Raw genomic sequence first — 23,462 nt, 5'->3', positions numbered from 1 at the left:
AAATCTATTTCAAATTAGAAGACAACTTACATGTGTAAGAGACAGATATTTCATTACCTTGAGGCTGAAAAATTGTTAATATAGAATAGAATAATAATGTCCTGATACTGGAGTACCATAGTCCATTATAGATTTTTCATTAATCTGCAAGCATGAAAGGGGCCAACCTCCAGCTCTATCTACAGTTTACTAAGAACTCTCAGGGATACTTAAGTGAGAAATTACTTTATGTAATTTCACAAAGGACATGATTTGACTCATATAACTGAATGGGTTTAACAATGAGGTGCTTTATAATAAGGTAATATATATATATATAATGTAATATAAGGTAATATTAAAATAGTTATTTTAAGGGAGGATAAAAATATGTACGTACTCATTTTATATTAATGTAACTAAATATGAATATGCACATGGTTAAAAAATATATATAGGAAGGTATACAATTAAAAGTAAGTCTTGGGGGCTTCCCTGGTGGCGCGGTGGTTGAAAGTCCGCCTGCCGATGCAGGGGGCGCGGGTTCGTGCCCCAGTCCGGGAGGATCCCACATGCTGCGGAGTGGCTGGGCCCGTGAGCCATGGCCGCTGAGCCTGCGCGTCCAGAGCCTGTGCTCCGCAACGGGAGAGGCCACAACAGTGAAAGGTCTGCCTACCGCAAAAAAAAAAAAAAAAAAAAAAAAGTAAGTCTTCCTCATATCTCAAGACCTTGACCTCCCTCCTCAAGGACAGTTAACAGTTTCATATGTATGTGTCTAGAATAATTTTCTATATATGAACCAGTGTGTATATTACATGAATAGAGATGTACTATACACTTCTGTGCCTTTAAAATTTTTTTAATGTGAAATATTTACAGAAGAGTATATGGAATGTATACATATGTGTGTGTAAAAGAATAGAAGCAAAACAAATACTCATGTACCCATGACTCAAGAATAGAACATTGCCAGAATCTTAGAAACTCACAGCACACAGTTTCCCAATTAGAGCCTCCTCCCTTCCACAAGTAATCATTTTCTTACTTTTCTTTATTCTATGTATATACCTCTAAATAATATATTATTTGGTTATTCCTATTTGGGAGCTATATAATAAAATAATTATACACCATAATTACCATTATCATTCTTCTGTAACTTTCTTCTTTTGCTTTATAATATTATTTTGAGATTCATTTCTATTGATACATGTAGCTATAGTTCATTTCATTTTCACTGCAGAATAATATTCTATTGTTTCTTATATATTTGCATTTTTTCCTACCATCTTGTTGTGTATTTTGTGTATGTCCCATTTTTTTCTTTCTTCTTTCCCCTCCATTTTAATCTTCTTTTTGATTGAGATTTTAATATTTTTACTTTTGACACCTTTTTTTCCTCTACATGTTTGGAAATCTTACATTCTATATCTATTCTTTTAGCAATTGCCCTAGTTATTTTTAATTACAAGACCCTTAAGCATTTTAACTCTAATCACTCTAACCAACTTCTATTCTCTTGTTTTGCAATTCTATTAGTTCTACCTGATGCCCTCCAAAATGTTAGACATTATTATTGTTGTTCTATAAATTCAACATTTGTTTAGATTTGCCCATATATCTATATATCTTTGATTACTATTCCTTCTTGCATCTCAAACCTTCCACTTGGGATCATTTGCCTTCCTTTCTGATTGCTTTTAAGACCCCCTTTTCTTGGGTGTTTGTCTCTTAATTCCAGTATCTTCACACTTCAGGGACTGTTTCTGTTCATGGTGCCTTGTTCCCTTGTATGTTTTGTAATTTTTTTTATTGTGAGTCGCCTGTTTTTCTTAGAAAGTCATCTATGGAGCTTGCATTGTTTCCAGTGGGAAATCTGCTCCATCCTTATCTCTGTTCCTGTGTTAGCTAACATGTCTTTTTTTTTTCTCTCTGACTGCTTTTAAGATTTTCTCTTTATTACTGGTCCTAAGTAATTAATTATGATATGCCTTAGTATAATTTTCTTCATGTTTTGTGCTTTGGAGTTCACTGAGATTCTTTGTGGGTTTATAGTTTTCATCAAATTTTGAAAATTTTCAGTCATTATTTCTTCAAATGTTTTTTCTGTCCAGCCACCACCCTTTAGGGATTGCAATTTCACCTTTATTAGGCTGCTTAAAGTTGTCTCGCAGCTTATTGATGCTCTGTTCATTATTTTTGTTTCCTTTTTTCTGTGTTTCATTTTAGATAGTTTATATTGCTATGTCTTCAATGCACAATTCTTTTCCTCTGCAAAATTTGATCTGCTGTTAACCCCACTCAATGTAGTTTTCATTGTACACATAGTTTTCATCTCTAGAGGTACACTTTCAATGTGTCTAATCTTTTTGAACATCTGGAATAATTATAACTGTTTTAGTATCCTTGTCTGTTACTTCTATCATGTGGGTCAGTTTTGATTGACTGATGATTCTTCTTATCTGTCCGGTTTTCCTGCTTTTATGCATGCCTAATTCCCCCTCAGGTATTTGAGTGTAGGGAAAAACCGTAAGAATAGAGGGAACACAGTGACTAACATTCACCCAGGGCTGGAAATAGTGCCTGTTCCCACCAGCCAGACTGAAAAAACTTATAATTCACACTGAGTAATTCAGTACTGAGTACAGTACTCAGGAACGTCTTGCCTTAGTGGGGAGAAATTAGCCCTAGACTGAACATTGCTCCAGATCCACCTAACAAATCATGAAAGCAAGACTTGAAAGGATCAGACCGTTTCCATATAACTGCATCCCAGAGCAAAGCTCAAGATTGATAGGAATATAAAAGTATCCAGAACTCAACAAGGTAAAATTCACTGTATCTCTATTTTTGACCTACCTTTCTTTAATCATGCATAAGGTTGAACATCTTTTATGTGTTTATAAACAAGTTGGGGTGTGTGTGTGTGTGTGTGTGTGAACTGTCTGTTCCTGTCCTTTACCCATTTCTTTTTTGAGTTGTTGGTCTTCTTTGCTAGGTATCTGGCCAATACAGTTGAAGAAGATGAAGAAGAATCCAAATATGAAATTTTTCCATGGGCTTTAGGGAAAAACTGGAGAAAATTATTCCCTGATTTCTTAAAGTTAAGGGACAAACTCTGGGATAGAATTGACTATAGGGCTATTGTAAGCCGGCGATGCTGTGAGGAGGTAAGATTTTTACATGCATTTTATATATATAATCTCTGTCTTCTCTTTATGTAGTTTTCCTTTTATGTTTTTTAATGTGCTTCTAATGTTTCACTTTTTTTTTGTATATGAAGTGTAAACCATTAACCTTGATGATTACCATGAGTACAACTTTTATATTACAATGTTGATGTTTTAATTTTATACCACAATAATTAAAAATTGTCATTTCTGTTTTTCAGAGCAGCCTAGTTCTGTAGAAAGTATTTTTATTTTAGAGTGTTTCTCTAAAAAGATCACCAGTATATTGGGAAAGAATAGCATGCACATTCCAAAATACATCATGGTAATAACATTGGAGCTGAATAATAATTTCCATTAAATAATTTCTGTTAAAGTATCAAAATTTCAAGTTCCCAAGGTTAAATGTGAACTACATGGTATAAAATAAGTTTAAAAACTATACCTCTTTTCATAAAGCATACATAAAGTTTCCTTGATGCCAGATTCTATTAATATAAAGCAGAAAGACACTAAAAGTTAAAAGATTATTTTATCTAATGTTCTGGTTTTCAGTAAAGAAAGTTAATGTTTCAAACTAAAAAAATTTGGAGTAGAAAATTAAATGGAAGGCAATGATCACTATAAGGCAGTACTAGTTCAAAGAAGTTTGGTAAATGTGGGCTAGATAATGCTGTAATTAAATGAAGTCATATGGGACTTCCCTGGTGGCGCAGTGGTTAAGAATCCGCCTGCCAATGCAGGGGACACAGGTTCAATACCTGGTCCAGGAAGAACCCACATGCTGTGGAGCAACTAAGCCCATGCGCCACAACTACTGAGCCTGCGCTCTAGAGCAGGGGTCGCCAACCCCTGGTACTGGTCCACAGCCTGTTAGGAACTGAGCAACACAGCAGTAAGTGAGCAGTGGGGGAGTGAGCGAAGCTTTGTCTGCTGCTCCCCATTGCTCGCATTACCACCTGAACCATCCACCCCCACCAGTGGAAAAATCGTCTTCCATGAAACCAGTGCCTGGTGCCAAAAAGGTTGGGGACCTCTGCTCTAGAGCCCACGAGCCACAACTACCGAGCCCACACGCTACAACTACTGAAGTCTGCGTGCTCTAGGGCCCATGTAGCCACAACTACCGAGCCTGCATGCTGCAACTATTGAAGCCTGCGCACCTAGAGCCCGTGCTCCGCAACAAGAGAAGCCACCGCAATGAGAAGCCCGCGCACCGCAAAGAAGAGTAGTCCCCACTCGCTGCAACTAGAGAAAGCCCGCGTGCAGCAACGAAGACCCAACGCAGCCAAAAAAAAAAAAAAAAAAAAAGAAGTCATATCTAGTTTAATGACTACAGGCCAAAGGAACAAATTAATGGATTAGTGTCAGACCTGAGGGGAGACTTCAGAGGTGTGTCACAGAACTCTGCCCAGAATTAACCTTGTTAATTATATTAATGAGATGAAGATGTTGCAGTTATGCATATTTGTGGATTAGGATTGTTGAATGTTGGGGGAAATGCAAGGATTCAGAAATAACTTAGAGGACTGTGCAGCAGGCCAAGTCTTTACAAGATTATATTCAATAGAAAAATATGAAAAGTTAGGTATGTATGACCCACCTCCCCAGATTAATGGATCCTCATTAAGGAATTTAAAGGACTCATTCCAATTACAGGGCATTGAAAAAGTCCTGTCTTGTTATTTTTTGTCACTACCTCCCTAGGTGAGGAGTGGGTAATTTGCGCACTTGTTGCCATCCTTGATGTGATAGCGGGCCTTATTTGAACACTCTGATTTTTTCAAAGTAAATGCTTCAAGCCCTGTAGAACACTCAGCTAAGTACAGGGAGGGGGCACTGGAGGCAGAAGAGGCCGGGATAGGCAATGCTTCCTCATGGCAGGTTGCTTACCCACTCCTAAAATACAATGACTAGCATTTTAACTGCAACAACTTTATTCTGCTGGAGCTGGAATTACCTCAGCTGCTGGCACCAGACAAAGAGACAGAGAGTTATGTGGCTTAATGGTGTATGTGTAAGAGACTACAAAGTTTTAGACACCTGGAAAGTCAGTTGTGTAGTGGGATTTACAGAAAAGTTTAGTCTCTCAAGGCTTCAACACTGAGAACTAACAGATCTCTCTCCTAATTCCAGATCTGCATATCCAATTTTTAATTTACATTTCATTATCTAGTAGATAGCTCAAACTTAACATGCTGAAAATTGAGTTTTTGATTCCCCCACATAGACCTCTACACTTGCTCCTCCTGCAATCTTCCACATGTTAATAAATAGTAACTTCATCATTCTAGTTGTTCAGGCCAAAAAACTGTCACCCTAGACTTTTTTCTCCCACATCTATACCTTAAAGAAAATCCAGCATCCTACCATTTCTCACCACCTCCACCACTAAACCCTACTTTAATTGTCATCTCTTGCCTCACCTATTGTCATAACTTTCCAAATAGTCTCCCTTACAATCTTTCTTCCCTATAGTCTATTCTTCATAGCAGATTTAAAGAGTAAATCTTTTAGAAAATCAAATCATGTCTCCTTTACTCAAAAGCCTCCAGAGGCTTCCCATCTCACATAGAGTAAAAGACACAAAGTACTTATCCTGGATCCACATGGTCTGCCAACTCTCCTCCTTTATCTCTTTCACTTCATCTCCCATCCTTGTTCATTTCACTGCAACCACTCTGGCCTACTTGCTATTCTTCAAATGCACCAAGGACACTCCCATCTCAGGGTCTTTGCATTTGCCATTCATATTACCTGGAATGTTTTCCCCCAGAAATTCATATGCTTCACTTCCTCACTTCATTCAGGACTCTGCTTAAATGTCATGTCAGAGAAACCGTTCTTTACCACCCTATACTGAGTAGTAACTCCCTCAATGGAATAAAAATTGAAGAGTCCAGTTGACTTTTGGCGGTACCAAGAAAATTAAGTGGGGAATGAATCGTCTTTTCAACAAATTGTGCTGGAACAACTGGATGTCCACGTGCGAAAGAAAGCACTTGGACCCCTACTCCATATTATATATAAAAAGCTAACTCAAAATGGATCAAAGACCTAAATTTAAGAGCTAAAAACTATAAAAATCTTAAAACATAGGGGTTACATCTTCATGACCTTGGATTAGGTTTCTTAGATATAATACCAGAAGCACAAGCAAGAATAGGAAATATAGATAAAATGGACATCATCAAAATTTTAAACTTTTGTTCTTCAAAGGACACCATTAAGAAAGTGAAGAGACAACCCACAAACTGGAAGAAAAATTTTGCAAATCATCTGTTTTATAAGGCACTTATATCTAAAATATATAAACAGCTCTTACAACTCAGTATTAAAGAGACAACCCAATTTTTTAAAGGGCAAAGGATCTGAATATGTATTTCTTCAAAAAAGATATTCAGATGGGCATAAAAGCACATGAAAAGATGCTCAACATCATTAGCCATCAGAAAAATGCAAACTCAAAAACACAAGGAGATATCACTTTACACCCACTAGGATGACTATAATTTTTTTTAAAAAAAGACAGACAATAACAAGTATTGGTAAGGATGTGGAGAAATTGGAATCCTTATACACTTCTGGTGGGATTGTAAAATCATGTAGTTGCTTTGGAAAACAGTCTGGCATTTCCTCAAAATGCTAAACAGAGTTACCATGTGACCCAGCAATTCCACTCCTAGTTTTATACTCAACAGAAATGAAAACTATGTCCACACAAGAACTTGTGCATGAATGTTCATAGCAAGCAGCCTTATTCATAATAGTCAATAGTTGTGAAAACAGTCGAAATGTCCTGCAGCTAATTAATGGATCGACAAAATATCTATACAATGATATATTACTTGACAATTAAAAGGAATAAAGTACTGATACATGTTACAAAGTGGATGAACCCTGAAAACATTATGCTGAATGAAAGAAGCCAGTCCCCAAAGGACCACATATTGTATGGTTTCATTTATATCAACTGTAAAGAATATATAATCCAAAGTGACAGAAAGTGGTTGCCTAGGGATGAAGGGAGAGAGGAATGCAGTAACAGTGCCTGACTTGTAGGCGCTCAGTAAATATAGCTGACTGACAGAATGAATGGAACTTAAAGCTTCTGATTCTTTTTCATACCTTCTTATCTGTGAAGACAAACAACAACAAGGACCTAATGTATAGCACAGGGAACTATATTCAATATCTTGTAGTAACCAATAATGGAAGAGAATCTGAAAAAATATATAACTGAATCACTTTGCTGTACACCTGAAACATTGTATATCAACTATACTTGATTAAAAACTTTTTTTAAATAAACAAAACTATAAAACAATTCTTGGGCTTCCCTGGTGGTGCAGCGGTTAAGAATCCGCCTGCCAATGTGGGGGACATGGGTTCGAGCCCTAGTCTGGGAAGATCCCACATGCCGCGGAGCAACTAAGCCCATGTGCCACAACTACTGAAGCCCGCATGCCTAGAGCCCGTGCTCTGCAGCAAAGAGAAGCCACCGCAATGAGAAGCCTGTGCACCACAACGAAGAGTAGCCCCCACTCGCCGCAACTAGAGAAAGCCCGTGTGCAGCAACAATGCAGCCAAAAATCAATAAAATTTAAAAAAACAATTCTTTTATTTTTATTTTTTGGATGTTGGGGGTAGGAATTTATTAATTTATTTATTTTTGCTGTGTTAGGTCTTCGTTTCTGTGCGAAGGCTTCCTCTAGTTGTGGCAAGTGGGGGCCACTCTTCATCGCGGTGCACGGGCCTCTCACTATCGCGGCCTCTCTTGTGGAGCACAGGCTCCAGACGCGCAGGCTCAGTACTTGTGGCTCATAGGCCTAGTTGCTCCGCGGCATGTGGGATCCTCCCAGACCAGGGCTCGAACCCGTTTCCCCTGCATTAGCAGGCAGATTCTCAACCACTGCGCCACCAAGGAAGCCCTCCAAAAAATAATTCTTTACCGAGCTCACCTAGCACTGACCCTTATCCAGATAGATAAGCTAGATAAAGATAAGATCTTTTTTTTTTTGGTTGTTCCAACCAGGTACATTTGAATCATGTTGGTGTACAGAAAAAGAAATTACCTAGTAGATTTTATCCTGTTCTCTTAAGTATTCATTTAACAGCTAATTTATGAGTAAGACACTAAGTTCAGTGTTGTGGAGGTTTATTATAAAGAAGTATTACATCATCCTTGCCCTGAAGTTTGCTGCATTATAGTAGCAAGACATGCTGTTAGAAATTTAGTTTTCTATGCATTTGTTATTAAGAGTCCAGTACTGGCATACTGTCAACCCATTTTTTAGTCACATATCCTAAAATAAACTCAAGTTATGATAGTAGCCACAAACTGGCTTACAGTAATTATACTATACACTTGCATTGTGCTTTACAAATTTATATTTTCATATAAATTATCTTCTTATCCTTACAAAAATACTTGTGAGGACCAAGGAGGTTGAGATTTACTCAAGATCATATATCAGTTAAGTGGCAGAGCCAGAACTTGACTTCACATCTAATGGCTTCCCAGTGTTCTGTTTTCTCTGACATCTAGCCTCCATCTCTTATGTTGGTTAGTTTAGAAAGTGCACTTATATCTATTATGTTATCTCAGGAATTAAATAGCATAATAGGTAAGTGTGCATGCATTTTTCTAGGTGGGTTAACATGTGGAGAGACTACGATGTCTAGCTTATTGCAAAAAGAACAGTACCAAATCTTCTATATTGTGCCCTTTACTTCATATTTCCCTCTGCTCTTTTCACTAGACTTTGCTATATAGGATTCCTACAAAAATCATATTGCTGAAGGCTCCTAATGTTAGTGGCCTCTAATTCTTAAATATTTTCATCTATCATTAAAAAATATTTAATGACTGCATAATATTGTGGAGAAGGCATTTGAAAGCGGTGTATGAGAAACTATTCCTGTCCAGAGGGGGCTTTTGGCAGAATAGGTTACATGCATAAAAAGGTACATCTGGGGCTTCCCTGGTGGCGCAGTGGTTGAGAGTCCGCCTGCCGATGCAGGGGACACGGGTTCATGCCCCGGTCCGGGAAGATCCCACATGCCGTGGAGTGGCTGGGCCTGTGAGCCATGGACGCTGAACCTGTGCGTCCGGAGCCTGTGCTCCGCAAAGGGAGAGGCCACAACAGTGAGAGGCCCGCGTACCGCAAAAAAAAAAAAAAAAAAAAAAAAGGTACATCTGAGTGCTAACATTTACATGCTGAGTCCTAATATAGCATTAATAATAAAACAAGAAAATCTGAAAGCTGGAGTTTCTAGAAAGGTGGGACTTATGTTGGGCATTGAAGGAAAAGAAATACTAAGACAAATAAAGGGAAAGGACATTCCAGACATGAGCAATAAAAACAGAAATATTGAGAAAAATAGTAGATAAATATGGAAGGAATAAGAAAATTTGATATTCTACTTCCTCACCTTGGGTATCTCTGCACCTAGTTTTACATTGGCATAGAAATGTGTATATTTAGAGTTAATATCTTTATTTACTTCTACCTTTTAAAAGATATATAACTTTATTACATGTCTTTGGTTGAAAACTGTTTTGAAGGATTTAAGAAGTAGATTATAAAATAAATCCAATCCTAAAGTACACTTGAAAAATTAGGGTTGCTAGTATTCTTTATGCATTGTCTTGGGGGAGGCACAATAACCCTATTTTCTGAGGGAATCAGCTTTAATCTGGGGGTTTTAAGGTTTTCATTCTTAACAGCAAAAGCCTTCTTTCCAAACAAAATTTTACACACAATCCCCCAAATTGAGGTCCTCCACCTGCTGTGTCTTCCCTTAGCCCCCCCCTGCGACCCCTAATGTTGTCTGTGAAGCCTAGGGCTCCTCAAACCAGTTTGAAAATCACTCGTCTAGGCAATTAATAAAGCACTGTCTTTTTTGAATAATAATTTTGTCTAGATACTTGAATAAAATAATTTTTTTAAAAGCACTGTCTAGCTCTCAAATTCTACAATTCTCATTTACCTTGGGTCACTGATAACTGCAACTAAACATTTTTGCTTAGAAGTAACATTCTAACATTCTGTTTAGAAGTTTTAGACACCATGAGGTCAGCAGGTAGGTACACTTCGCTAGCTTGTCTTAAATGGCTATCATTCGCCAGATGTTTACTATGTGATAAGGATTTTACACATATTTAACCTTCAGGACAATCCTATGAGGCAGATGGTATCCCCAGTTTTCCATATGAAGATATTGAGGCTCAGAAAGGTTAAGTAACTTGCAAAGTATCATACAACTAGGAAGTGGCAGAGCCAGAATAAGAAACTAAGTCTATCCTGACTCTAAAGGCAGCGTGTTCTCTAACGGACCTTAGAGAACAATGCCTGAGAGGTAGTGTGGAATCTTGAGTACTTTCTGAATAATCCCTCATCTAATCCTTGCAACAACCCTCTGCAATAGACACCATTATTCTCTCCATACCACAGACAAGAGAATAGGAAGGTTAATAGGAGGTTAAGCACCTTACCTGTGTTTTCATTCACCATATCTCTTGCTGTGATTGCAAACATGTTAAGATTAGCCTAACATACATAGCTGGAAACCTCAATTAAAAATATTGTTTTCAACCCAGTACATTCCAGAGAATTATGTATTGTTTTGGACTAACTGTATTATTTTTCCCAAACCTATAATATCCAGAATTGAAAAACCTGGAAGTTTGCTTCAGTTCTATTTCCTCTTTGAAATAATTTAAATACTTTGTCAATTATTATCTTACGGATTCAAGCAATGAATCACTTTATAGGTAATATTGCCTTATCTGGAAATGCTTTTTTTCTAAAAAAAAAAAAAAAAAAAAATCGGTGACAGATTTTTAGATCTAGTTTTACAGGTAGCTTGTTCTTGATTTATAATTTTTGTTCTTAATTTTACTAAATTTTAAAATCTTATTAAAATTCTAAAAGAAAGCTTTCCACCATAGGTTATGGCCATTGCTCCAACCCATTATATATGGCAACGAGAACGCTCTGTGCATCACAGTGGAGCTGTTAGAAACTACCACAGAGATGAAGTTCAACTGCCCCGGGGACCTAGTGCCACACCGGTAGATTGTTCACTCTGTGGTAGAAAAGGAAGATACGTTAGACTGGGATTGTCTTCATCATCATCTTCATCCAGTGATACAGTAGAGGTGGTGGAGAAACATTCTCAGGAATCACACAACTCATTCCCAATGGACATAATAGTTGATCCTTCTCAAGCTTATAGCTGTTTTCAAGGTATGACTTAAGAGATATGTCAGAATTAGATCTATGAATGTTATTAATAAATCCAAGTTATCTATTGACCAGTAGTCCTTATAGGCAGGAGGACATAATTATTTATATACTACAACAATATGAGTTAAAGTAGTATTGAAAGTTTTCCCCTTTTCAAGTACTACTTTTTGTCTTGGTATTGTTTTGTGGTAGCTTACCTACACTAAGAGATTTTTAATGTGACTTTTGTTAAACTGAAACCTAATTCACCATATATCTCAAGTATTTTAAGAGCCTGAAGCATTTTCTTTGAAATGTTTATTTTATTCAAAAGAAGTTTTAAGAAGAGAATAAATTTACTTGTAATCTCACCATGCAGCTTTATCAGTAATTAACTATTGGTTTCTTTTACACACTTTTTAAAATTGGGATAAAACTGACATATAACACTGTATTAGTTTTAGGTGTATAACATAATGATTAACACAATAAATTTAGTTAACATCCATCACCACACAGTTATGGTTTTTTTTCTTGTGATGAGAACTTTTAAGATACACTCTCTTAGCAACTCTCAAATACACAATCTTGTTAACTTATACAATCTTGTTAACTACAGTCACCATGCTGTAGATTATATCCCCAGAACTTATTTATCTTATTACTGGAAATTTGTACTTTCCACTACCTTCACCCACTCCCCCCGCTCTCCCCGCCTCCTCTGGCAACCACCATTTGGTGGTGTATCTATGAGTTCAGGTTTTTAAATTTATTTTTAATTTTTGTTTAATATTTATTTATTTAGGCTGTGTCGGGTCTTAGTTGCAGCGTGTGGGCTCTTCGTTGCGGCGGGCAGGCTTCTCTCTAGTTGTGGTGCACAGGCTCCAGAGTGCGCAGGCTCAGTCGCCCCGTGACATGTGGGATCTTAGTTCCCTGACCAGGGATCGAACCCATGTCCCCTGCATTGGAAGGTGGATTTGTAACCACTGGACCACCAGGAAAGTCCTGAGTTCAGCTTTTTTTAGATTTCACATATTATAAGTGAGATCACACAGTATTTGCCTTTCTCTGTCTCACTTATTTCACTTAGCACAATGCCCTCAAGTTCCATCCATGTTGTCACAAATGGCAGGATTTCCTTCTTTTTTAAGATATATCTATATATAGATATAGATAGATATAGATCGATATATAGATATAGATAGATAAAAAGATAGTCACATTTTCTTTATCCATTCATCCACTGATGGACACTTAAGTTGTTTCCGTTTCATGTCTTGACTATTGCAAATAATGCTGCACTGAACATAGGTGTGAGTGTGCAGGTATATTTTCAAGATAGTGATTTTGTTTCCTTCAGATAATACCCAGAAGTGGAATTGCTGGAACATATGGTAGTTCTATTTTTAACTTTTTTAGGAACCGCCATACTGTTGTACATAGTGGCTGCATCCAACAGTGCACAAGTGTTCCCTTTCTCCACATCCTCACCAACACTTGTTATTTCTTAACAGCCATTCTAACAGGTGGGAGATGATATCTCATTGTGGTTTTAATTTGTATTTCCCTACTAATTAGTGATGTCGAACACCTTTTCATGTACCTGTTGGCCACTTGTATGTCTTCTTTGGAAAAATGTCCATTCATTTCCTCTGCCCATTTTTTTTTTTTTTTTCTTTTGCGGTACGCGGGCCTCTCACTGTTGTGGCCTCTCCCGTTGCAGAGCACAGGCTCCGGACGCGCAGGCTCAGCAGCCATGGCTCACGGGCCTAGCCGCTCCGTGGCATGTGGGATCTTCCTGGACCAGGGCACGAACCCGTGTCCCCTGCATCAGGCAGACTCTCAACCACTGAGCCACCAGGGAAGCCCTGACCATTTTTTAATTGGATTTTTTTTTCTGTTGAGTTGTATGAGTTCTTTATATATTTTGGATATTAACCCCCTTGTCAGATACATGATTTGCAAATATTTTCTCCCATTTGGTAGGTTGCCTTTTCATTTTGTTGATGGTTTCCTATACTGTACAGAAGCTTTTTAGTTTGATGTAGTCCCACTGTTTATTTTTGCATTTGTTGCCTTTGCTTTTGGTGTGAAATCCAAACAGTTGCCAAGACCAATGTCAAGGACCTTACCCACTGTTTCTTCTAGGAGTTTTGTGGTTTCAGGTCTTACATTCAAGTCTTTAATCCATTTTGAATTAATTTTTGTGCATGGTGAAAGATAGTGGTCCAGTTTCATTCTTTCACATGTGGCTGTCCAGTTTTTCCAACCCCATTTATTGAAGAGACTACCTTTTCCCAATATATTTTTGACTTCTTTGTCATAAATTAACCATATGTGTGTGTTTATCTCTGGGCTCTCCATTCTGTTCCACTGATCTACGTGTCTGTTTTTATGCCAATACCATACTGTTTTGGTTACTATAGCTTTGTAATACTATACACTTTTCTATTTCTATTTTCAAAAATAGAACCATAATGTATCTATGCTTGCTTTTTTTTCACTTCCCATAAAGCATTTCCCGATGTCATTATTTAGTCTTTGAAAACCTGATTTTTAGTCATGACATGCTATAAGTACCACAATTTATTTGCATATTTCTGTTTTGTTGGGATTTAAGTGGTTTTGAACAATGGTATTTTATATTAATTTGAAAATAATCGCATGAACTGGAAATACTTTGTCAACCACACCCTAATTTTCATTTAAATTATTATTTATAAAGGTTGAGTACTTCTCTGACATTTCTTGATTTGAAACAGAACCAGAATGACATTCTACCAGCAGTGATCCTTTTTACTTCTTATAATGCCTTTGTCCCAGATTTTCACCCATCTGAAGATGGGACTGGCAGATTTCTTATGGTTCTCTCTAATTCTATAATGAGACTCACATTATTTCAGAGTTTCACCTATTTATTTTTACCACATTCTTATGAGATTAGCAGTGGCTACTGAAGTTTTACTGATAAACTAGACTCTTAAGACTCCTGAAGGTAGGGGTCTTGCCTATTTCTGTTCCATTCCCTGGCCATAGTAATCACTGAACAAATTTGACTGACAGTATAGTCTCTTCCCTTGTAACACCTCCAAGCATTTTTATTTGTTCACTCATATTTGAAAGTAAATAGGGTCTATCATAGGCTAAATGATAAGAGTTTCCTTTTAGCATCCTTCCCCTCTCTCCTAGCCCCTTTGCCTACAGTCTTTGATCCTCATAACAGGTAAGATTTACTAGATATTTAAAATGTTCCATGCAATGTGTTAAGGATTTTACATTCATAACCTCACTTAATATTCACAGCCAACCCCAAGGTAAATACTAGTATCTCCACTTTGTACATAAGGAAACAGAGGCTTAGAGAGGTTAAATCATTTGCCCAAGATGACTGAGAGAGTGACACTTGAACCCAGGTTTGACTCTACTACAACCTGAATTCCTGTGATGCTTTGCTACCCCCTTTGATGAAATCCTGCCTTCAGTAGTGAAAATAAGCTGCCACAGAAGTCTTCTAGCAGATTGCTAAGGACTAAAGAATTGGTGAAAGCATTAAGAACAAAGTCCCTGGCCCTGAACCAAGATGGCTGAGTAGAAGGACGTGCTCTCACTCCCTCTTGTGAGAACACCAGAATCACAACTAGCTGCTGGACAATCATCGACAGGAAGACACTGGAACTCACCAAAAAAGATACCCCACATCCAAAGACAAAGGAGAACCCACAATGAGACAGTAGGAGGGGCGCAATCACAGTAAAATCAAACCCCATAACTGCTGGGTGGGTGACTCACAAACTGGAGAACACTTATACTACAGAAGTCCACCCACTGGAGTGAAGGTTCTGAGCCCCACGTCAGGCTTCCCAACCTGGGGGTCGGGCAACGGGAGGAGGAATTCCTAGAGAATCAGACTTTGAAGGCTAGCGGGATTTGATTGCAGGGCTTCAACAGGACTGGGGGAGAAAGAGACTCCACTCTTGGAGGGCACACACAAAGTAGTGTGCGCATTGGGACCCAGGGGAAGGAGCAGTGACCCCAGGGGAGACTGAACCAGACCTACCTGCTAGTGTTGGAGGGTCTCCTGCAGAGGTGGGGGGTGGCTGTGGCTCACCATGGGGACAAGGACACTGGCAGCATAAGTTCTGGGAAGAACTCCTTGGAGTGAGCCCTCCCAGAGTCTGCCATTAGCCCCACCAAAGAGCCCAGGTAGGCTCCAGTGTTGGGTTGCCTCAGGCCAAACAACCAACAGGGAGGGAACCCAGCCCCACCCATCAGCAGTCAAGCGGATTAAAGTTTTACTGAGCTCTGCCCACCAGAGCAACAGTCAGCTCTACCCACCACCAGTCCCTCCCATCAGGAAACTTGCACAAGCCTCTTAGATAGCCTCATCCACCAGAGGGCAGACAGCAGAAGCAAGAAGAACTACAATCCTGCAGCCTGTGGAACAAAAATCACATTCAGAGAGAGACAGACAAGATGAAAAGGCAGAGGGCTATGTACCACATGAAGGAACAAGATAAAACCCCAGAAAAACAACTAAATGAAGTGGAGATAAGCAACCTTCCAGAAAAAGAATTCAGAATAATGATAGTGAAGATGATCCAGGACCTCGGAAAAAGAATGGAGGCAAAGATCGAGAAGATGCAAGAAAAGTTTAACAAAGACCTAGAAGAATTAAAGAACAGAGATGAACAATACAATAACTGAAATGAAAAATACACTAGAAGGAATCAGTAGCAGAATAACTGAGGCAGAAGAACGGATAACTGACCTGGAAGACAGAATGGTGGAATTCACTGCTGTGGAACAGAAAAAAGAAAAAAGAATGAAAAGAAATGAAGACAGCCTAAGAGACCTCTGCAACAACATTAAACACAACAACATTTGCATTATAGGGGTCCCAGAAGGAGAAGAGAGAGAAAAAAGACCAGAGAAAATATTTGAAGACATTATAGTCGAAAACTTCCCTAACACAGGAAAGGAAATAGCCACCCAAGTCCAGGAAGTGCAGCGAGTCCCATATAGGATAAACTCAAGGAGGAACACACCGAGACACATAGTAATCAAATTGGCAAAAATTAAAGACAAAGAAAAAGTATTGAAAGCAGCAAGGGAAAAATGACAAATAACATACAAAGGAACTCCCATAAGGTTAACAGCTGATTTCTCAGCAGAAACTCTACAAGCCAGAAGGGAGTGGCATGATATACTTAGAGTAATGAAAGGGAAGAACCTACAGCCAAGATTACTCTACCTGGCAAGGATCTCATTCAGATTCTATGGAGAAATCAAAAGCTTTACAGATAAGCAAAAGCTAAGAGAATTCAGCACCACCAAACCAGCTCTACAACAAATGCTAAAGGAACTTTTCTAAGTGGAAAACACAAGAGAAGAAAAGGACCTAAAAAACAAGCCTAAAACAATTAAGAAAATGGTTATATGAACATACATATCGATAATTACCTTAAATGTAAATGGATTAAATGCTCCAATCAAAAGACACAGGCTGGCTGAATGGATACAAAAACAAGACCCAGGGCTTCCCTGGTGGCGCAGTGGTTGAGAGTCCGCCTGCCGATGCAGGGGACGCGGGATCGTGCCCTGGTCCAGGAAGATCCCACATGCCGCGGAGCGGCTGGGCCCATGAGCCGTGGCTGCTGAGCCTGCACATCCGGAGCCTGTGCTCCGCAACGGGAAAGGCCACAGCAGTGAGAGGCCCGCGCACCGCAAAAAAAAAAAAAAAAAAAAAACAAGACCCATATATATGCTGTCCACAAGATACCCACTTCAGACCTAGGGACACATACGAATGAAAGTGAGGGGATGGAAAAAGATAGTCCATGCAACTGGAAATCAAAAGAAAGCTGAAGTAGCAATACTCATATCAGAAAAAATAGACTTTAAAATAAAGAATGTTACAAGAGACAAGGAAGGACACTACATAATTATCAAAGGATCAATCAAAGAAGAAGATATAACAATTATAAATGTATATGCACCCAACATAGGAGCACCTCAATACATAAGGCAACTGCTAACAGCTATAAAAGAGGAAATCGACAGTAACACAGTACTAGTGGGGGACTGTAACACCTCACTTACACCAATGGACAGATCATCCAAAATGAAAATAAATAAGGAAAGACAAGCTTTAAATGACACAATAGACCAGATAGATTTAACTGATATTTATAGAACATTCCATCCAAAAACAGCAGATTACACTTTCTTCTCAAGTGTGCACGAAACATTCTCCAGGATAGATCACATCTTGGGTCACAAATCAAGCCTCAGTTAATTTAAGAAAACTGAAATCATATCAAGCATCTTTTCTGACCACAACGCTATGAGATTAGAAATGAATTACAGGGAAAAAAACCGTAAAAAAGACACACACACGTAGAGGCTAAACAATACGTTACTAAATAACCAAGAGATCACTGAAGAAATCAAAGAAGAAATCAAAAAATACCTAGAGACAAATGACAATGAAAACACGACGATCCAAAACCTATGGGATGCAGCAAAAGCAGTTCTAAGAGGGAAGTTTATAGCTATACAAGCCTACCTCAAGAAACAAGAAAAATCTCAAACAATCTAACCTTACACCTAAAGGAACTAGAGAAAGAAGAACAAACAAAACCCAAAGTTAGCGGAAAGAAAGAAATCATAAAGATCAGAGCAGAAATAAATGAAATGGAAACAAAGAAAACAATAGCAAAGATCAATAAAACTAAAAGCTGGTTCTTTGAGAAGATAAAGAAAATTGATAAACCATTAGTCAGACTCATCAAGAAAAAGAGGGAGAGGACTCAAATCAATAAAATTAGAAATGGGCTTCCCTGGTGGCGCAGTGGTTGAGAGTCCGCCTGCCGATGCAGGGGACGCGGGTTCGTGCCCAGGTCCAGGAAGATCCCACATGCTGCGGAGCAGCTAGGCCCGTGAGCCATGGCCACTGAGCCTGCGCGTCCAGAGCCTGTGCTCCGCAACGGGAGAGCCCACAATAGTGAGAGGCCCACGTACCGCAAAAAAAAAAAAAAAAAAAAAAATTAGAGATGAAAAAGGAGAAGTTACAACAGACACCGCAGAAATACAAAGCATCCTAAGAGACTACTACAAGCAACTCTATGCCAATAAAATGGACAACCTGGAAGAAATGGACAAATTCTTAGAAAGGTATAACTTCCCAAGACTGAACCAGGAAGAAATAGAAAATATGAACAGACCAATCACAAGTCACGAAATTGAAACTGTGATTAAAAATCTTCCAACAAACAGAAGTCTAGGACCAGATGGCTTCACAGGTGAATTCTATGAAACATTTACAGAAGAGCTAACACACATCCTTCTCAAACTCTTCCAAAGAACTGAGGAGGAAGGAACACTCCCAAACTCATTCTATGAGGCCACCATCACCCTGACACCAAAACCAGAAACAGATACTACAAAAAAAGAAAATTATAGACCAATATCACTGATGAATATAGATGCAAAAATCCTCAACAAAATACTAGCAAGCAGAATCCAACAACACATTAAAAGGATCATACACCATGATCAAGTGGGATTTATCCCAAGGATGCAAGGATTCTTCAATATATGCTAATCAATCAATGTGATACACCATATTAACAAATTGAAGAATAAAAACCATAGGATCATCTCAATAGATGCAGAAAAAGCTTTTGAGAAATTCAACACCCATTTATAATAAAAACCCTCCAAAAGTGGGCATAGAGGGAACCTACCTCAACATAATAAAGGCCATCTATGACAAACCCACAGCAAACGTCATGCTCAATGGTGAAAAACTGAAAGCATTTCCTCTAAATCAGGAACAAGACAAGGATGTCCACTCTTGCCACTCTTATTCAACATAGTTTTGGAAGTCCTAGCCATGGCAATCAGAGAAGAAAAAGAAATAAAAGGAATACAAATAGGAAAAAAAGAAGTAAAACTGACACTGTTTGCAGATAACATGATACTATACATAGAGAATCCTAAAGATGCCACTAGAAAACTACTAGAACTAATCAATGAATTTGGTAAAGTTGCAGCATACAAAATTAATGCACAGAAATCTCTTGCATTCCTCTACACTAATGATGAAAAATCTGAAAGAGAAATTAAGGGAACACTCCTATTTACCATAGCAACAAAAAGAATAAAATACCTAGGAATAAACCTACCTAGGGAGACAAAAGACCTGTATGCAGAAAACTATAAGACACTGATAAAAGAAATTAAAGATGATACCAACAGATGGAGAGATATACCATGTTCTTGGATTGGAAGAATCAGTATTGTGAAAATGACTATACTATCCAAAGCAATCTACAGATTCAATGCAATCCCTATCAAATTACCAATGGCATTTTTTACAGAACTAGAACAAAAAAATCTTAAAATTTGTATGGAGACACAAAAGACCCCGAATAGCCAAAGCAGTCTTGAGGGAAAAAAACGGAGCTGGAGGAATCAGACTCCCTGACTTCAGACTATACCACAAAGCTACAGTAATCAAGACAATATGGTACTGGCACAAAAATAGAAACACAGATCAATGGAACAAGATAGAAAGCCCAGAGATAAACCCACGCACCTATGGTCAACTAATCTGTGACAAAGGAGGCAAAGATATACAATGGAGAAAAGAAAGCCTCTTCAATAAGTCGTGCGGGGAAAACTGGAGAGCTATATGTAAAAGAATGAAATTAGCACACTACCTAACACCATACACAAAAATAAACTCCAAATGGATTAAAGACTTATAAATGTAAGACCAGACACTATAAAACTCTTAGCAGAAAACATAGGAAGAAACTCTTTGACATAAATCACAGCAAGATCCTTTTTGACCCACCTCCTAGAGTAATGGAAATGAAAACAAAAATAAACAAATGGGACCTAATGAAACTTCAAAGCTTTTGCACAGCAAAGGAAACCATAAAGAAGACAAAAAGACAACCCTCAGAATGGGAGAAAACATTTGCAAACGAATTAACAAAGGATTAATCTCCAAAACATATAAACAGCTCATGCAGCTCAATATTAAACAAACAACCCAACCCAAAAATGGGCAGAAGACCTAAATAGACATTTCTCCAAAGAAGACATACAGATGGCCAAGAAGCACATGAAAAGCTGCTCAAGATCACTAATTATTACAGAAATGCAAATCAAAACTACAATGAGGTATCACCTCACACCAGTTAGAATGGGCATCATCAGAAAATCTACAAACAACAAATGCTGGAGAGGGTGTGGAGAAAAGGGAACCTTCTTGCACTGTTGGTGGGAATGTAAATTGATACAGCCACTATGGAGAACAGTATGGAGGTTCCTTAAAAAACTAAAAGTAGAATTACCATATGATCCAGCAATCCCACTACTGGGCATATACCCAGAGAAAACCATAATTCAAAAAGACACATGCACCCCAATGTTCATTGCAGCACTATTTACAATAGCCAGGTCATGGAAGCAACCTAAATGTCCATTGACAGATGAATGGATAAAGAAGATGTGCTACATATATACAATGGAATATTACTCAGCCATAAAAAGGAATGAAATTGGGTCATTTGTTGAGACGTGGATGGATCTAGAGACTGTCATACAAAGTGAACTAAGAAAGAAAAAAACAAATATCGTATATTAATGCATATATGTGGAACCTAGAAAAATGGTACAGATGAACCGGTTTGCAGGGCACAAATTGAGACACAGATGTAGAGAACAAACGTATGGACACCAAGGAGGGAAAGCCGCAGGGAAGTGGTGGTGGTGGTGGGATGAATTGGGCGATTGGGATTCACATGTATCCACTTATGTGTAGAAAATTGATGACTAATAAGAACCTGCTGTATAAAAAAATAAATTAGATTAAACAAAAAAAAAAGAACAAAGTCCCTGATGAAAGGTTGTATGGAGTGAACTGGGAGAGAATTCCAACCATAATTTGAACACATATTTAACGAAAGCAGAACAGAAGCACTTATATTTTATTCAAACTAATGCCTTAGATATCAAAAGTAGTCACACCCTATGTTTAGGCTTTGATATTTCAGTGGGAAATCAGAGTGCACCCAGGGTGTAAGGGGCTCTGCTAGTCAGCTTGCTTCGAGGAAAAAAAGGAAAGCAGGTCTTTGAGGGATTTTGGATGAAAAGTGGGGCACTTGACTTAGGGCAGTTGTAAATGGAACTGTGCTTTCTTCCTGTCCCTGGATGAAAGCCCTGACACCCTGGTTTAGGATATATAGGTCCTTTATAGGAAGAAATAAGTATTTACTCATTTGTGTTTTGTTCTGAGTGGGAATTCAAGGTTAAATGTAAAACCTATTGTTTCAGGATGACAGAGGGTAGGCAATACAAAGAAAAATTATTGGTCATACATACACTTGACCAATAAACGTTTACATTCATTTTCCCTCAGTAGGCTTAACAAGTCAGTGGGCTAACGGGGGGTGGAGAGGATTAAGGGTAACATGGTATTATCAGGAACAGTGGTCTCTTACTGCCTCAGCAGCTGTTTTGATGCTCAGTAAATGGCCTCTACCAGCAAAACTTTCTTCCTCCAGTCTATATAAGGTGGTTGGAATCACCTAAGGTTTGTGGCTACAGACAACTCAATTCATTCTCCAGGAGAGACACAAAGAGCTGATGCTCTGCTTAGGCTTTTATGATAAAACTTACCAATAGCTGGTATCGATGCTTCCATCCTGCTTTCAAACGCAAGCAACTTCTTGCTCTTCAGGTTAAAAACATGTTTTTCTGCCTTAAGATTTTTTCTCAAAACAACACGTTCAACGAACAAGTTTTACATAAACATGTTTATGACATTTACTAAGAATAAAATAGTTGATTTTGATAAGGTTGTGGGAGATAGATGGGAGATAGATGAGAGAGATGAGATAGATGAGGCATTCTTTACAAACTTACATGCATCACAATCACCAATCACGTGCTAGCCACCTTATAAAGGTAGTCTCATTTAACACCTGACCCCCCACAAGAAATCCTGAAGTGCCACTATGACATTCATTTTACTGATGAAGAAACAAACTCAGAAAAGTCACAGCTGCAAAGTAAAACAGCAACAATGAAAACAGCAAGATGAGAACCCAGTTCTATCTGAAGAGACAGCACATTTTTATACTTACTGAACTATATTGTTTCTCTTTACCTTATGCTGTCTTAAACCTAGGCTAGTATATCTGAGACATGGGTACATATTATTATGTATTATCTGAGGACTCCCCAGATTTTAGAGTGAAGCCAAGGGAAAAAAGCAGTATACCAAACCTTAGTCCTGGGTCACGTAGGCAGGCACAAGACATTTCATTATGCAATCTAAAACCAAATAATTTTTCCTCAGAAATAAATCCTTCTCTGAACTTCCTTATTTACTTTTGTCATTACCACTGTTCTAGTCATCCCAATTTAAAATCCTTAACAAAGGCATAATCAGGGCTTATAAATTAATGATGTGATAAGGGCAATGCTAACTATATGGTCAACATTTATGAGCACAAAAGATTTCAGAATCAATTCTGTAGGGTGAGAGACATAGTGAAGGCTGTTCCAAGGAAGTTATTTATGAGCTGGGCTGAATCCTGTTTGCCCAGAGAAATAAGGCAAACTGTAGTTGTTTGCCTGAACAGTAGATGAAAGTTTGAATATATATAGCTTCTCTCCCTCTACATCCAATGAACCACCAGCTTATCTGGTTCTTCCTTCACAATATTTTTTTACACTTGCCCCTTTTCCACCCCTCATAGTTGTATATTAATACAGATTACCTCATAGTTGTATACTATGTATTACTATGACATTTCTGATTTAATATTTTCCTTCCTTTAAATACTCAGACACCACTAACAGACTAACTTTAAAAAGTATCTGCTTTTACATGACCATGGAAACTTCAGAAGTTCCCTACTGACTCTGAAGTATAAAGTTTAAACTCAAAGTCTTCCACAACCTGCGAGCTATATACTTAAATTTCCCCCTAGAACAACCAAGTCAGCAGATGAAATAACACCTGATCCAGTGTAAGCTTCAAGCCATCAGCAAACTTTTACTG

General features: G+C 38.2%; 1 protein-coding gene across 1 annotated transcript in view; it reads left to right on the top strand.

Moving 5' to 3' along the window:
• The window catches only part of SPDYA (speedy/RINGO cell cycle regulator family member A), a 32,118-nt gene that overhangs the window by 6,322 nt on the left and 2,334 nt on the right, over nt 1-23,462 (top strand). Inside the window, exons 4-5 of the mRNA XM_060169600.1 lie at nt 2,978-3,149; nt 11,104-11,401. Coding sequence (XP_060025583.1) covers nt 2,978-3,149; nt 11,104-11,401 — 470 coding nt within the window. The remainder of the gene's footprint in view (nt 1-2,977; nt 3,150-11,103; nt 11,402-23,462) is intronic.

The sequence above is a fragment of the Lagenorhynchus albirostris genome, chromosome 13, assembly GCF_949774975.1.
Source record: "Lagenorhynchus albirostris chromosome 13, mLagAlb1.1, whole genome shotgun sequence".
Classification (NCBI taxonomy): domain Eukaryota; kingdom Metazoa; phylum Chordata; class Mammalia; order Artiodactyla; family Delphinidae; genus Lagenorhynchus; species Lagenorhynchus albirostris.
The sequence above is the reverse complement of the archived record's forward strand: the minus strand, read 5'-3'. Positions and strand labels throughout refer to the sequence as shown.